Source organism: Mandrillus leucophaeus, unplaced genomic scaffold (genome assembly GCF_000951045.1).
Source record: "Mandrillus leucophaeus isolate KB7577 unplaced genomic scaffold, Mleu.le_1.0 Scaffold588, whole genome shotgun sequence".
Lineage (NCBI taxonomy): Eukaryota > Metazoa > Chordata > Mammalia > Primates > Cercopithecidae > Mandrillus > Mandrillus leucophaeus.
The window spans coordinates 2,205,434-2,222,426 of NW_012106341.1; the positions used below are offsets into that span (position 1 = coordinate 2,205,434).

The 16,993-nt window shown below is 41.5% G+C and overlaps 1 protein-coding gene across 3 annotated transcripts in view; it reads left to right on the plus strand.

Annotated features, from left to right (window-relative positions):
* The window catches only part of IFRD1 (interferon-related developmental regulator 1), a 55,615-nt gene that overhangs the window by 11,187 nt on the left and 27,435 nt on the right, over nucleotides 1-16,993 (plus strand). For 2 of the 3 annotated variants that reach the window (XM_011999210.1, XM_011999211.1), the window contains one exon: nucleotides 16,549-16,823. The exons of the other annotated variant lie outside the window; for it this stretch is intronic. In XM_011999210.1, coding sequence (XP_011854600.1) covers nucleotides 16,730-16,823 — 94 coding nt within the window. In that variant the 5' untranslated portion in view covers nucleotides 16,549-16,729. The remainder of the gene's footprint in view (nucleotides 1-16,548; nucleotides 16,824-16,993) is intronic. 3 annotated transcript variants of the gene reach the window in all.

Genomic DNA, 16,993 nt, shown 5'->3' on the forward strand with positions numbered 1-16,993 from the left:
TATAAACTAAGTTCCTCCCAAAGTTAGTTCTGCCTACCCCCAGGAATTAACTACGACAGCTTGGAGGTTAGAAGCAAGATGGAGTCAGTTAGGTCAGATCTTTCGCTGTCATAATTTTCTCAGTTATAATTTTTGTAAAAGCAGTTTCATAACTAAATATAGTTTCTTTTTTTGAGATAGAGTGTCGCTCGGCCACCCAGGCTGGAGTGCAGTGGCGTGATCTTGGCTCACTGCAACATCCACTTCCCAGCTCAAGCTATCCTCCCACTTCGGCCTCCCGAGTAGCTGGGACCACAGGCACGAGCCACCATGCCCGGGTAATTTTTGTATTTCTTTTTTTAGAGACAGGGTTTCACCATGTTGCCCAGGCTGGTCTTGAACTCCTGAGCTCAAAGTGATTAGCCTGCTTTGGCCTCCCAAAGTGCTAGGATTACAGGTGTGAGCTACTGTGCCTGGCTGAGTGTCTTATTTTTTTAATTGATGAGCATGTCTTGCTCTCTGTTCGAGGTATTTTAATTAGTAAAAGTATTGAAGAGTCATAGTCTCTTCTTATTTTCATTGAGGTCCCAGTGGGGCTGCTGTGTATAGTTGCTTATTTTGTGCACTGAACATAGGTACCAAGCTGAGAGCATGAAAAGAGTTTGAAATCAAGTCTACATACTAAACAATGCTTCTCACTGCAGGACTGACTCATTCCCACCAAAAGAAGGGCATTTAGGAGCCTTCTTAAAATCTGTATGAATTAGAAAGATTTTTCTATGGGCTAGGAATGGCCCTGGGTCCCACAGCAGGAATGATGATAATGGTGCCACAACAGCCAAGGTTATATACTGTACTTAATATGATAACACATTTTTAATATGTCTACTATGTACTTTAAAAACTGTAGAAGTTTATTAAACTCTAAATTAAATTTAAGATTAACTTAGCAATTAAGTAATTACATCATCGTAAAATTTGTTAATGAAAATTTTTATCGATTCCATGTTATTACATAAAGACAAATTATAATATGGGATAAAATTAAATAATTTTAACTTTCAACTATACAATATTTTTGCATATAATTTCAGGGGTTTCAAAGACCAACTAAATCCCATTTTGTGGGATGTTTGGATCTCAGATTATATACTAATATCACACTCATACTATTGTACAGAAAGATTAAAAAAGAATTGAACACGTACAAATATTAATATAAACATGATCACAACCTAACACTTTCCATAGACATTGAGAAGGTCACTCGCACTTTGGCTCATACATGATTCTGAATTACCTGGTTACTGACAAATATATTTTGGAAGTGTTCAATTATTTTTTTGATCACCCTATATCATTTAACAACTTCTTCTGAGAGGTTTCAAATGCCAACTTGGCACTCCTAGCCTGGATACTATTGTGCCATGACTAAATATTATGGCTCATATTGCAAGATGCCTTTTATAGGTTGGATTAATGGTGAAGAGAGTAATATTTTATTGGATGGCAATAATTTTACTTTAGATTTCAATAAGTGATGGCGGTATTACCTCTCCATTGCAACACTCCTTCAAAATCAGATCAACACATAACCACCCGCCGACAAAACCAGAGCATCTCTGAAAGCTTCAGAGTTGTCATAGTGACCATCAAATTGTGAGCCACTCCAGGGCTTATTCTCATAGAGAGTGAAGATTCCCAGGACAATGAGTCATTATTAAAGCACAGAGAACCTCTAAATGGTTCCCTTATTAGATCAGTGAGTGTTTGACTGCAAAACATGGATCTGACAACGTGGGTATCATCATTAGCCAGGGGCTGTCTTCAATTTCACAGACTATGTCATGAAACTGTCATGTTAAACATTTATTTTTCTAGCTGAATGTCATCTTTAAGGAATATTATTTCACTGGAGAATTTGCTAAGAGGAGACTGACTTGGATTTTGCCAGTCCAAAACTGAGCCAGAGGAATCTGCTACAGGGGTGTGTGTGTGTGTGTGTGCGCGCGTGCTTATAGAAAATACCACATGGTCTGACTACAACCACGTACATGAGCTCCAACAGCCAGTATAAATTCAAGTTGCCCTTAACAGAAATGTTTTTATCTGGTCAAGTTTTAATTGGCTCTTACTAAAATGAACATTCAACATTCATACTTCATTATATCATTAATTTTGAAATATTTTATATGCCTATTACTCTATCGATATTTTGTTTGTTTGTTTTTTGTTTTTTGAGATGGAGTCTTTCTCTGTTGCCCAGACTGGAGTGCAATGGCATGATCTCAGCTCACTGCAACCTCTGCCTCCTGGTTTCAAGTGATTCTCTTGCCTCAGCCTCCCGAGTAGCTGGGATTACAGGCATGGGCCACCACGTCTGGCTAATTTTTGTATTTTTAGTAGGGACGGGGTTTCACCATGTTGGCCAGGCTGGTCTTGAACTCCTGACCTCAGGTATCTGCCCACCTTGGCCTCTCAAAGTGTTACGATTATAGGCGTGAGCCACCGTGCCAGGCTGAATATTTTTCTTCTTAAAGAAAAAGAATTTCAAATAATGTTGACTGATTAAAGCAGATACTTTTCCTTAAAATTTTCCTTTTTTAAAAATGAAAATATTTGTTCAAGAAACATGTTTTAACCATGAATGAAAGCTGAAGGCAATAAATGCAAAATGAGGTCACCAAGGCACATGCCAAGTATTTTGCTTCATTGAACACCCAGAGCAGCAGTGATGAAAATGAATGTAGGGGGATTAGGGATATTCACTATCAATGATTAAATGGGTGGCAGTTTTTCTTGGCCTATAGAACGATAATCCATAAATATTTACTTACGTTTTATTAATTCAACAAATATTTGTTGAGTGCCTGTCTGTGCCAATCATGGGGCTGGGTGATTGAGATACAAAGATGAATAAAGCAGAACCTCTGTGTGCTATATTCTGTCCCAGCTAATCAGTGTTTCATAAAAGGGGCTAATGGCGTGAAGGAGGAGGAGGGATCAGTTCTAGCTATAGGGTGGCCATGAAATCAGGCAATGCAAATATATTATTTCATTGTGTATTATAATATAAAACCAACAAACCATTTATTATGTATGTGCCTATGTTTCTAGACTTGCCGGCCACCTATAAAAGGGTCAGGAATGATTTTAAAGGAAAAGATACTTGATTAAGGTCTTATACGTAAAAAAAGGTTCACCAAGTTTGGGGAAAGGGCTTGGAAAGACATTCCTGATTGAAGGAAATGTCCAGGCAACTGCAAGTGATCTTGCTTAGAGTATAGGAGAAGATTAAGCTGAATAGGTGCATAAATCAGGCTAAAGAGTACAGTGTTTTGTTTTGTTTTGTTTTGAGACAGGGTCTCTCTCAACCTCTAGAGCCCAAACAATCCTCTCACCACAGCCTCCCAAGTAGTGGGGACAACAGGTGTGTGACCCAGCTACTGCCCAGCTAATTTTGTAATGTTTTTGTAGAGATGGAGTCTCACTATGTTGCCCAAGCTGAAAAAGTATGTATCTTATTCCGCAGGCAATCAGGAGCCAGTGAGGAGTTATAAGCCAAGCAGTAACCTGATGATTCAATCAAAAAATATGTATGGAGTGTCTCCTACTTTTCAGGCCAGTGCTAGGTGCTGGGTTACAAAGATGAATTAGGTACAAGGAACTCAAAGCCTAGTAAAGAAAAATATAAACAAGTTAGTGCAGTGAAAGTCGTAGATTTTCTATAATAATGATGATGATGATAACTTATTGGGTGTATATCAATACCATGTGCCAGGCATGCGCTAAGTGCCAGCATGTATCATCTTTCTTAATTCTCCCATCGACTCCAAGAAGTACTACTGATTAGTGCTATTTTATAGAAGAGGAAATTGAGGAACAGAGATTTGGTAACTTGCAGCTGGTAAGTGGTAAAACCAGGATTCAAATTCTGATGTTCTGTCTTCAGAAAATGTACCTTGTAACCACTAAGGGCTATGTTACTTCCCCATAATGAAAATCCCTCCAGAGCACTAGGGGCCACACTAGATAAGGCAATCCATTCTGCAGGGATGAAAGTGGGGGCTGGAAAGTCTTCATGGAGATGGTAATGGGATGAGGGATGGGATAAGGAAGATCATTCTGTTAGCTTAGAGCAGGGCAAAACTAGAGGTGGGACAGTGAACTAAAAGGCTAAGTAATACTTGGTAATATCAGTAGGAAGGAGAGGAAAGGACAGGGTCTAGACATATTTTAGATGTGAAATGGTTTAGCATGCTGAATGAAGTTAGGTTTCTGGTTTGCATATTGAGATGGATAGTAGAGCCATTAACCATGACGCACAATGCCAAAGAAGAAGCAGGTAAGAGTGGGGTAGTAGAGTGGATACATGTTTCATTTGTTAAATTTGACCAGTCTGTGGGATACAAAATGAAGAAGACAGTGATTGGATATGCGGTTCTGGAGTTTGGGATAAATATCAAAGCTAGGGATTTTACTGAATGTCATCTTTGAAGAACTTCAAAAGAATACATTACTTAATTGCTTGTATCTCTCTAAGTGTCAAATCATAACTACTAATTTCATAAAAAATGGGGCCAAATTTTTGGGTAAAAAAGGAATAATAGCACAAGAAAGAAAATAGTGAAGCTGGCAAAGTGTACTACCTCATTTAAAAGCAAACGTGTAGGCAGGTTTTCTAGCACACAGGGCTGTGAAAATGGCACGGAAGCACTTGTGCATACCTTTGAGGAGAAAAATACAGAGGGTGAGGAGAGAGGTAGATTAAGGTAAAGAGGTAGAGTTTGAGAGAACAAGGGTAGGGAAAGAATATTCCTGAATGTTGCCTCAAGCACATAAAGAGCTATAAGTATAAATGTTGTTGGTTCACTTCCTATTTTGAGAGTTTCTTGATTAGCCTGGGGTTTCTAAAAATTTATCATAAGAAACAGAACCTGGAGACAACGGCAAATTTGTTTGAATGGATGTATGAATAGAAATAACTTGGGACTAGAAGATACCTCCTTAGCCAAAAAAGACTAGGCTATGGAAATCAAGCCAACAAATAAACAACCTTCAATCTATATATGTCAAGTCAAATTAACCCTATTATCATGTGGGTGGAATCTGTTTTATTCCCTCAGTCTTTGGAATATAGCAAACGTACCATTACTCACCCATCATGGCAACGCTTGTTTAGAAGGAAAACTACCATTCATGAATCATCAACCTGAGCATAATGAAAGTTAGCCACCTGGGATACATTGACAGAAAAATGGATTCCTCCTGTTGAAAGATGTTTCGGTCAAAAAAAGTTCTGATGCCAATTAACAACAACAACAACAACAACAAGAACAGTAACAAACAACCCTATTAAGGACCATTAAGGGAAATGAAAACTCTTAATTCAGAAGCTAAAGATGGGGAAAGAACAAGAGAGTGAAAAAAGCCCAAAAAAGCAGTCATACACAATAATAGTGGGCATAGAAGGAAGGAAATTCTCCAAATACAGTTTTAACAGAGTGTCCCTGGACAGAATTCTGTGGAGGCGGAATGAAGTGGGCAGGGCCCTATGTTGGTACATTGTATGTACAAAACAGCAGGTGACAAGAGTGAAGATTTCGAAGACATTTTCTTTCTTGGAACATATGGGACTTTTAAGGGAAGTAGGGGGATAGTTGTACGATTATTTTTACTTATTTCTGAATGCATATAAGACTGTTAGAAATTGCCAAATGGTACCATCATTTTAAAGAGATTGTTAGATATAACAGTACCAGTTAAGATGCTTTTCAGCCCCAAGCCACAGAAATCTCAAGTTTAAATTGTGTTAAATATTAAAGGCATTTATTATGATCACATAAGTGGTCTGGGGGTAGGGGATGGTAGGTGGTGCCTGTTGGTTAATTCGGTGACTCAAAAACCTCATGTATGTTCTTTTACCCTTCTCTTTTGCTATTCTTGGTGTTAGCTTTGTTTGCCTTTATGGTCACAAATGACAACACCCAGAAAAAGACAAGACCATCTGTTCATTTGTATTTCTCTTGGGAAGGCAAAATCTTTCCCTCAAGCCCTCAACTCTTACACCTCACTGGCTAGAGCTGTGTTCTGTGCCCAAGAATAAACCATTTATAAGAGGAATCAATTATGACCCAACCTCTGGAGCTGGGGTAGGTCTAGCCTTCCCCTGAAACACATGGCCACTTGAAGGAGGTTGAATATCTGAACAAAATTGGGGTTCTGAGAATAACGAAGAGAGTAAGATGGATCTGCGGCAGGAAATCAATGATGTCTGCAACAAATTAATTTCAAAAGACTTTCTTTCTTTTTTTTTTTGAGATGGAGTCTTGCTCTGTTGCTTAGGCTGGAGTGCAGTGGTGCAATCTCGGCTCACTGCAACCTCTGCCTCCTGCGTTCAAGCAATTCTCCTTCCTCAGCCTCCAGAGTAGCTGGGACTACAGGCGTTCACCACCACACCAAGCTCATTTTGTATTTTTAGTAGAGATGGGGTTTCACAGTGTTGGCTACGCTAGTCTCAAACTCCTGACCTCAAGTGATCTGTCTGCCTCGGCCTCCCAAAATGCTGGTATTACAGGTGTGAGCCATGGCACTTGGCCACAAAAGCCTTTCTTGAATGGAATGAAAAATATTTACTAAGTGTGTCTTATTTATATAATCTTTTAGCAGTCTCAGCAGTTTGATAAATGGTTAGTTTTCTCTCTTGATTTTAATAAAACAATTAACATAATTATAATTTTAAGGCTATTTAAAATAAATATTTCAATGTGATAAGCCTGGTATGGTCAATTTAATTTGGCATAGGTTTGTAAAGTGTCTGTTCAGAATTCTTTTGGCTGGATTGGTTCACAATAATTATCAGTAATGATGAATGAAATTTGGCAGTTCACTCCTCCATAATTTAGAAAGGTGCTAACATGCCTCCAAAGTGTTGGAGAATCTGTTCCTACTTCCTACTGCCTTTCATCTGAGTGTAAAAGATAGGCTTTTAAAGTCCCACTTGCAAATGCCTGGACAGTTTTCTGGAACTCCAAGAGACACTAATCAAGAAAACAGAGGAGTGCTAAGGAGAAACTGTGAACTATCCCAGCTTGCAAGAATAAAAACTGACTGGACCTAACTTAAGCATAAGAAACAGTTTATTTTAAAAGTTCAGGCTGGGTGCGATGGCTGACTCCTGTAATCCTAGTACTTTGGGAGGCCAAGGTGGGCAGACTGTGTGAGTCCAGGAGTTCCAGACCAGCCTTGGAAACATGGCAAAACCCCAACTCTACAAAAAAATACAAAAATTAGGCCAGGCGGGGTGGCTCACGCCTGTAATCCCGACACTTCGGGAGGCCGAGATGGGCAGATCACGAGGTCAAGAGATCTGAGACCATCCTGGCCAACATGGTGAAACCCTGTCTCCACGAAAAATACAAAAATTAGCTGGGCATGGTGGTGCGTGCCTGTAATCCCAGCTACTTGGGAGGCTGAGGTAGGAGAATTGCTTAAACCTGGGGGACAGAGGTTGCAGTGAGCCAAGACTGTGCCACTGCACTCCAGCCTGGGCAATAGAGTGAGATCCTGTCTCAAAAAACAAAAACAAAAACAAAAATTAGCCAGGCGTGGTGGTGCACACCTGTAGTCCCAGCGGCTTTGGAGGCTGTGGTGGGAGGGTCACCTGACCGCAGTGAGCTGTGATCGCACCACTATACTCCAGTCTGGGTGAAAGGCAAGACACCATCTCAAAAAACCCAAAACAAAACAAAACAAAAAGTTCAGGGTGTTCCCTGGGAGCCTAAGGCAGGAATTTAGTTGAGTCTCTGGCAGTTCTGCTTACCTGGAAGTGGAAGCTCATGACGAGATGGGAAGATGCATTTCTTTCTCTGCTTCTCTCTATATTCCTGTTTCATTCTCTCCTCTCTGCAAACTGTCTTCCTTGTTTTTTCATGTCTGTGGTGGGCAGATGATAGCTACTTTTTATTCTCTGCTCAGAAGACAGTCCAGACTCTTCGAGTGTCCCTCAGTTCTAATTCAAATTCCAAGGAGAGAGAATCTGATTTACAAATGATGCTGAGCTCCCGTGCTAGACTAGGAACTTTATGAGGCCAAATACTCTATTTTCAGGCATCCCTTTGTTCTCATGCTCTAGAACATGCTTGGTATATAGTGGACACCTGAGAAATGTTTGTTGAAGGAACTGAGACTTTTCCAAAAATGATGACTATCCAGTGTTGGAACTAGCGGCCCTGAAGAGTTGTGTGATTCCTAGCACTCGCCGAGTTTAAGAAAAAAAACGGGTAAATATCTGCTTACTAATATTAATGGCTAACATGTACTGTTTCATATACTCCTCATTCATATAGCTTAGATTAAGGAACTTGCACACAGTCATCAAACTAGTAAGTGGTTGATAAGGCATTTTGACTCTAGTTCTGTCTGTCTGGACCTAAACCTTGGTGATCCTCCAGCACAATATATGGCCTCCAATAAGATTTTTAGGAGCAATGCTGGAGGCGTGGTTGACTCAGTCTAGTCTTGTCCTTATAAGTCTGATCTGGGGCTTAGTAAATTTCTTCTCTTAACCACTTTATTAGCTCCCAACCAAAAGATCTTCCCTTGCTTACTGATGTCTAAAATTCCATCTTTAGGAGAGTCATTTCTTTCTTTGGTTTAATATAAGGAGTATCTCATCATTATAGAGTACTTGGGAGGTTGCAAAGACCTTTACATAATGATGTCATTTTTATGACAATCCAATGACATCAATAGGGCAGGGATTATTGACTCCCATTTCGAGATAAGCAAATGGAGGTTCACTGCGGCTAGGTGACTTGCCCCAGAAGAGATGACTGAACTCTCTAGGGAGCCTATGGACTCGCTGCTTAGGGGTAGAGAAGAGGAACCTCCTTGGTCATGTCCCTGGCGGTGGGTAGTGAAAGCTGATCTGTCATGAGAGAAGCAAGAGTCACCTCCAAATGGGCTGAGAGGGACGGACAGTCACAGGCCACCTGGCACTGAGTTCTGTTGCTAGATTAGGGACTTTCTGAGGACAAACACTGTTTTCAGTCATCCCTTTGTTCTCATGCTCTAGAACATGCTTGGTATATAGTGAACACCTGAGGAATGTCTGTTGAAGGAATTGAGACTTTTCAAAAAATGACAAATATCCACTGTTGGAATGAGCTGCCCTGAAGAGTTGTGTGAGTGCTAGCACTGGCAGAGTTTAAGAAAAAATGGATAAATATCTGCTTACTAATATTCATGGCTAACATTAATTGTTTACTATGTGCTGAGTACTGGGCTAAGTGCTTTACATGTATTGTTTCATGTATTCCTCATTCCAGCCACATGAAATAGGTTCTATCAGTAACCACATTGAAACCAAGGCATGGAAGAGTGAAGTTACTTGCTCATGAATCCATTGCAAATAGTATGGCCAGGATTTGAACCCTATAATACTGAGTTAGAGCCTTGGATCTTAATCATGTTGTCAATGGTTTCCTAGATGAGGCAGGAGTCTGAAGTAGGTCACCCCTTAAGAAATTTTCAACTACGTAAGATTCTCTGGTTGTTGGCCGTAAGATTAGTACTACCACACAGAGAAAGCTGGGAACAAGAACTGGTTGTAGACTGGGTGTGGTGGTTCATGCCTGTAATCCCAGCACTTTGGGAGGCTGAGGTGGGAGGACTGCTTGAGCGCAGGAGTTTGAGACCAGCCTAGGCAACACAACACAGCAAGACCCCATTTCTACAAAAATAAATAAGTAAATTAGGTGGGTGTGGTGGCATGTGTCTGTATCCCAGCTACTCAGGAGGCTGAGATGGGAGGATTGCTTGAGCCCAGGAGGTCAAGGCTACAGTGAGCTGTGATGGCACCACTGTACTCCAGCCTGGATGACAGAGGGAGACCCATCTCAAAAAAAGCCCCCCCGAAAATGGCCGGATGTGGTGGCTCATGCCTGTAATCCCAGCACTTTGGGAGTTGAGGTGGGTGGATGACTTGAGGTCAGGAGTTCGAGACCAGCCTGGCCAACATGGTGAACCCCGTCTTTACTAAAAATATATGAATTAGCTGGGCATGGTGGTGAATGCCTGTAATCCCTCGGGAGGCTTTGGCAGGAGAATTGCTTGAACCTGGGAGGTGGAGGTTGCAGTGAACCGAGATCGCACCATGGCACTCTAGCTTGGGCGACAGGAGCAAAACTGTCTCAAAAAAAACCCCCCCCAAAACGAACACCTTCCCCAACAAAAAACCAAAAACAAACAAACAAAAAAACAAAACTGGTTGTAGAATGTAGAGAGGTTTGGTAAAGAACAAGTTGATTTTAGTTATGTTTGGTATGAAGAGTCAGGATATCCAAATGGAAAAGTCCAATGATATCTTTATGTTCAACAAAAAGATAATTCCTACTTATGCTGTTGCCATAAAAAGTTCTTCCAACACAATGCGTCATAACTATCCTAGTTTGGCTGTGTGTATTACGGTACTTATGGCTCACAGTACCCTGCTAACACAGTCTCATATTTTATTATTGATAATACTGCAGTATTGTGAGATAAGCAACATCCCCGTTTTAGAAGACAATTAAACATTTACTGTCTTTTGTCAGAAATTTCATTAGAGAAAGTGTATGTAATTTCAAAACTGAAAACCACATAGAAGTGTCTTCTACACAACAAAAAGAAAAAAGCAAACAAAATATATCCTCAGCCTTGAAGAGTTCTAACTAAATTTGCCCACTGTATCATTTCTTAGCAAACAGGGATCTCAAATTTAGCATGCTGTATTATCACCATTCCTGGCAATAAAATAAAAATTGCAAACATATTAAGAAAACAAGGCAATCTAAAACATAACAAGTGATAATCCATGTAAAAAATTTTTTGATGGAATAACATTACTATTTAATAATAAAGTTCTGCTAAAGCTTTATAAATATCAGAAAAAACTTACACTGGCAAACAATCACCAGGCAGTCAACAATTGAATGTCCCCAGTATACTGATACTAGGGGTGAAGAGACTCTAAGAAAAGGGGGAAGAAGGCAAGATTTAGCTTCAACGGGCCTTTTTCGCAGGATTGCAAATAAAACCCATGACTCTGGACATTAAAATGGCAACAGTGACACTGGGGACTACCAGAGGCGGGAGGGATGGAGGGGGAAAGAGTTGAAAAACTACTGGGTACTATGCTCACTACCTAGGTGACGGGATCATTCATATCCCAAACCTCAGCATCATGCAATATAACCATGTAACAAACCTGTACATGTATACCCTGAATCTAAGATAAAAGTTGAAATGATAAAAAAGCAAACAAGAAAACCCATGACTCCTGGGAACAAGCAGTCAGGTTCCCATATGGCCAAAGCAAGCCAGGGGCAAACTTGGAATCAGTTAGACCTAGGTTTTCATCACAGACTCACTGTTTACCAATGGTACGACCTTGGGGAAGTTGCAAAACCTCTCTGAGCTCATTTCTTCATCCACAAAATGGTAAAACTAATCTTTTCTGTGTAGGGTTGCTGTAAGAATTACATGAGAGGTGTGAAAACAGTCTAGAACAGTGGCAGTGTGGACTTCCAATAAATGTTAGCCTCATCCTTTTCCCCACATTCGTTCCTTTGCTTTTAAGAAAACTGCTAAAATACAGAGGAAATTCACTCCCTCATTCAATTAAACATATACAGTTATTGTCTACTGGGCCACTATGTACAGATGTATAGGTTGTTCCCTGCTGAAGGGAGACTGGTGACCGGATTCCAGCCCATAAACACTCATCAGGCTTGGTGTTCTGTTTCTAATTTGCACAAAGGTGCTACATGTGTGTTTCAGAAGTGACAAAACTGGGCTTTGGCCACATGTAGCTTGTAGCTTGTGTCTGAGGGGAAAACAGACAAGTAATCAAGAACTACAATACATATTGAAAAAAAACAAGTAAAAGAAAACACTACAATACATATAATTAACGCTAGTCTAAAGAAGGCACTACAGGAACAAAAAAGACAGACATTTAAATCAGACAAGTTGGGGGGCCCAGGATTAGCGGCCCAGGATCAGTCACTTAAAGGATGATGGGGAGATCGTAGAGAAGGATGTTCTAGGCAGAGGAGGGACATTTAGTTATTAATACATTTATCCATTCAGTAAATGTGTTTTGTTCATGTCTTTTATTAACTCATATACAAGTAACTGTCTTCTGGTTTGCTGAAGCAATAAGTGAGACATTTGTCACAATAATGTCTGCCGAAGTGGCTGGCCATAAACACTCCAGCACGACATTCATCTGAAGAGCACTCTAGATGAAGGTGACTTATTTTGCCATTCTCATCCACCTTACAGTATTTCAGGACGGCCAGCTTCTCCTTCTTTTGCTTACACTTATTCTTCTCAGGAGTGGTATAAACATTCAGTAAATACTAATTGAATATCTAAGTGCCATGTACTGTTCCAGTACTGAAGATACAACAGTGAATAAAACAGACAGGATCTCCTTCCTTGTAATTCTAACATTCTAGTAGGAGAGACAAAAATGATTGGGCTACAAAAATATTAAGTAGTGAGATGTACTTTGGGAGAATATAAGCAGGGTGGAGGTGCTGGTGTTGGGTAGGGTAGGATGTGACCTTAGAATGGAGAGTGGAAGAGTGGGAGAGAAGGAAGGCCTCTTCAGGTAGGTGTCATTTAAGCTCAGATCTGAATAGCAACTGTGGGAAGCTTGGGTTGATCATTCAGGCAGTGGGAAGAGCTGTTGCAAAAATCTTAAGCAGGGAATGAACTTTGTGTTTTTGAGTTGGCAAAGACCAGCGTGGCTGAAGTGCAGTGGGTGAAAAGAGGGGCAGGAGATGCAATACAGAGAGAGGCAGGTGCCAAACCTAGGTGAGGTCTGGAAGCTTGAAAGTGGTGAGCTCAGAGACCTGCTAAGAGTTTGATATGGCATTAGGAAAGGGACTGTGTTAGGTGATGAGAGAAGTGATTTGGGAGATATAGGCAAGAAATGGATTCTGACAAGCCCTACATGGAGGATCTGGGAGGCATTATTTCTGCTCAGTGCCATGCAGAGAATCCAAGGAGGCCATGACTAAAGTCATTCAAAGAAAACCTTTCATGTTTATGCCTTCAAGGAAGGTATGAATATGAATCTTATCTCTATTACTTGTTCTTGAATCAAAGTCATCAACACACAGACTCTATGAGAACTTAGAACTTTTCTCGAGTGTGCCCCTAAATTCTGATTAATGTAAAATTTATTTTTGCAACATTTGAGTATACTTACCCTGATGGTGATTTCTGTTCGATGAAATATTAAACTAAGTTGTTTTATAAGAGGAGAATATATTTTACAATGACTTAAATGTTGAGGTAGCACATAATGTCATGTTGGTAACAAATATGTGATATTTATTTACTAGAGCATGAGAGAATTTTGCCTACTGGTATATGACGCAGACATTGCTATTTGTCTACCTTATATCCATGGTTTTCCCTTCATTCTTAACAACAGAACCTCAATTTCGTTTGCCAGTGAGCCCAACCAAAAAGACTTGTGTTTTAAACTTCCTTGCAGCTATGGATCATCTTGTGACACGGTTCTGGTCAACATGTAGGTGGAAGTTTCTAGGGAGCGTGATCTTTCCTGAAGAAAAAGGCAAAATCTGGAGAAAGTCCCTTTTCCTGTTCCCTTTCGTGCTTCTCCTTCCTTTCTGGTATTTGTAATCATTTAGTGACTTGATGTTTGGAGTCTTCTAATTTCTTTAAACATGATGCAAAACAGTATGTGGAGCTGAAGACCACTGTCCCATGAGGAGTTGGGCTAAAGCTTTGTGATATTTGCATTGGTCTGGAGCTAAACTGTAGATGTAAAACTATAGCAAGGTAATTTTATCAAAAGTACACTATCTCTCAGAATTCATTATACTGAAGGCTATACTTCACGTATGTAGTGATAAGTAGTTTCTCCCTTTCCTTGATCCAGAATGTATGTATGTAGTGATACATAAGTTTCTGCCTTTCCTTGATCCAGAAAAATCTAGTCAACAATTATTTCTTAAATGTTCATTTAACTATATGTACACTGACTATAATTTCAATTTCAAATGTAACACTTCTTTTTGTGCCATGAGGGATACAGAAATGATGAAACCAAGATTTTTTCAAGTTCTTGGGTCTACAGATTTAAAAAAAAAAAAAAAGAAAGAAAAGAAAGAAAAAAGAAAAAAACAAATTAAAATTTAAAAAGATTTTTGTTCTTAGAAAGCTGATAATTTCATGAGATGACACATGTGTTCACAAATAAATGTAAAACAAGTATGTATATGATGTGGTGGGCCATGGCCAGGACTGCCCAAGAAAAACTAAGTGGATGTGAAAAGATTTGGAAAAAAAGCCCCAGCCCCAAATGCAAAGCGCACATTTCCAGGGCTGGAACCTGGACGTTAGGCCTAGGTGATGTGCCTCCAGAGTGGTAAAACTGTTGCCTTATGTATAGTACAAGTTGTTTCTGGATGGTGAAGAGCCTAGGGTTATTAAACTTATTGAGTCCACAATTCTATGAGACATCTCATTCCCTGTAGGCCCTGTCACTGAGTTGTAGTGTGCCTCTAGATACAAGGAGTCAGTGCGAGCTGCTTCCTCCCCCGCAACCTGCCTCTGCATCTGGTTTCTGTGCTCTGTGCAGTTTACTGGCTGCTTCAGGATTAAACAAAGTAAAAGCAACCCTGAAATGTTGCCCATTTTAGCATCTTTGAGTAGGCCGTGTGGGGAGGTAGTAAGTGCCATTAGGCGTTATTAGGATGAGTATCAAAGAGTTGTGAGGAGGAAGAAACAATTCTGGCTGGAGGCTTCAGGAAGGTGGCAGCATGAGCTACCTCTTGAAAGGCGGATAAAATTTCTTAAGGTGAAGATGGGAGGAAAGGCATTACAAGAAGAGGAAAGAATATGAATGAGGAAATGGAGGTAGGAGAACAGAGCTGTGTATTGGAAATGAAAAGCATCCCGTTTGGCTGAAGAACAAGGACTGTATGAGGAAGCAGTGAAAGATGAGGCTGAAAAGGGAGTCAGGGCCAGGCTAAGAGGGTTGGCATTTAAAAATTAGTCATGGGAACCATGGAATGTTTTTGAGCAACTATTAAAGCAGGTGGATTAGTAAAACAGAGGACACACAAATAAATCTGGCAGCATTACTGTGCATGAAACATGGAAGAAAAGACTGGGAGGTCGCTTAAAATGCCCAGGCATGAACTGAGGTCACATGTGATCACAGAATAGGACAGGAATTTAAGAGTGTTATTTTAAAACTAATTGCTTTATGTGTGTGTGGAGAGGGGGGGATGCATCAAAGAGAAAAAAGACTGTGAATTTGAGTTTTGGAATTTAACATATGGGAGGATAATAAATAGTACAGTGAACAAAGGGAAGACAGGAAGAAGGAAATATAGTATTTGTTTCAGAGATGTGAGGTTGAGGTACAAGTGGAACATTCTGGTGGAAATGTGCTACAGGCAATTGAAAATAGAAGAATATAGCTCAGCTGAGAGGTGGAGTGGCAGATGACTCACATACATTGAGGTGAGTCAGGGACTTTGATCTGTCATAAGCATAGTATATGAACCTAATAACAGGCTCTAAATACTTGACAAATGTCCTAACAAGGAAGTCAGAGATCTAGGAGAGTCTTGAGAAAAAAAGCAAAACTGCGATTATTGATATGTATAACTTATGTTTGTTTTACCAGCTGTGAAGTTCTCAGAAACTCTTATCCTCAATTGACCTCCCAACTGGCAGGTAGTATTGTCAAGGGACACATTCTTGTATAGAAACCCACAATGCTGAATTGCCATATATTCCTAGTCTAGAATCTGAGATATACACGAACTCCATAACTAAGTAGACGAAAGCATCCCTTTTTTGGGGGGCTGGGGGGGCACATAACCCTGAACCACGGTCCAATTACAGGTACAGTACTGATGATGGCTTAACTAGTTCATGGAACTAGTTAAAACTAAAACCATGGAAATGTTCCCCAGGAGAGGTAGGACTGTGTGCCTGGCAGGTGCCGCAGGGAAGTAGGGGAAAGGTTAAGGAGAACATCAGTCTCCGGAGAAAGAGAAGCAAAGGTGATTGCACAGCTGCCAGCTGGAAGCCGACTCCTGTCATCGGGCGTACTCGCCCCCATTGCGCATCGCCGGTGCCTACCTCACCCAGTTCCAAGGCGGGGGCCGAGCGGAGGCAGGGGTGGGGTCACCAGGAGAAAAGGAAGTGGGCAGAAAAGCCCGTAGGGAAGAGAGGGCTGGAAGGAGGCCCCGGCCCCAGCCTGACTACGTTTCCCAGAATTCAGTGAGGCCACGAAGACAGGCTCCATGGGCGCGGACGGAAGACCGGCCGCATGGGATTTGTAGGCAGGATCCGCGCCCCGCCCGAAGGACGAGTCTAGCGGGGAGGTGTGCAGGGATTGGCTGAGGAGCGCTCAAGTCCCGCCCACATGGTGACGTCAGGCGGCGGTCTTGCTACTTAAGGCGTCGAGGCCTCGCCTGCCCCGCCTTAGCTCCCGCGCTAGAGAGAAACATGTATCGTTTCCGATCACAGCTCTTCACGGGGATTTCTGCTGCCGCCACCGCCCACTCTTACCCCCGCCGTTTCTCGCCTCTGTTGTTAGCCGAAGACTCGCCCCTCAGCCGCCCGCCGCACAGACGCACGAGTAAAAAGTGCAGCTCCATCGGCTGATCCTCGCTAAGCTCCGACTCTAGGCGGCACCGGGCGTCCCACGATGCCGAAGAACAAGAAGCGGAACACTCCCCACCGCGGTGGCAGTGCTGGCGGCGGCGGCTCAGGAGCAGCTGCAGCGACGGCGGCGACAGCAGGTAAGGGGTATCCCCGCCGCCGGCATCCCGGTTGCCGGCCAGACTGGCAAGTCTCCCATGCTTGGGCACGGTGGGAGTTGTAGTTCTTTCTCTGCTCTACACGTTTGCGTTTCCAGGGTGCGTGGTTTGGCTACTGAACTACAATTCCCAGCGTGCCCTGGGCGCCGCTC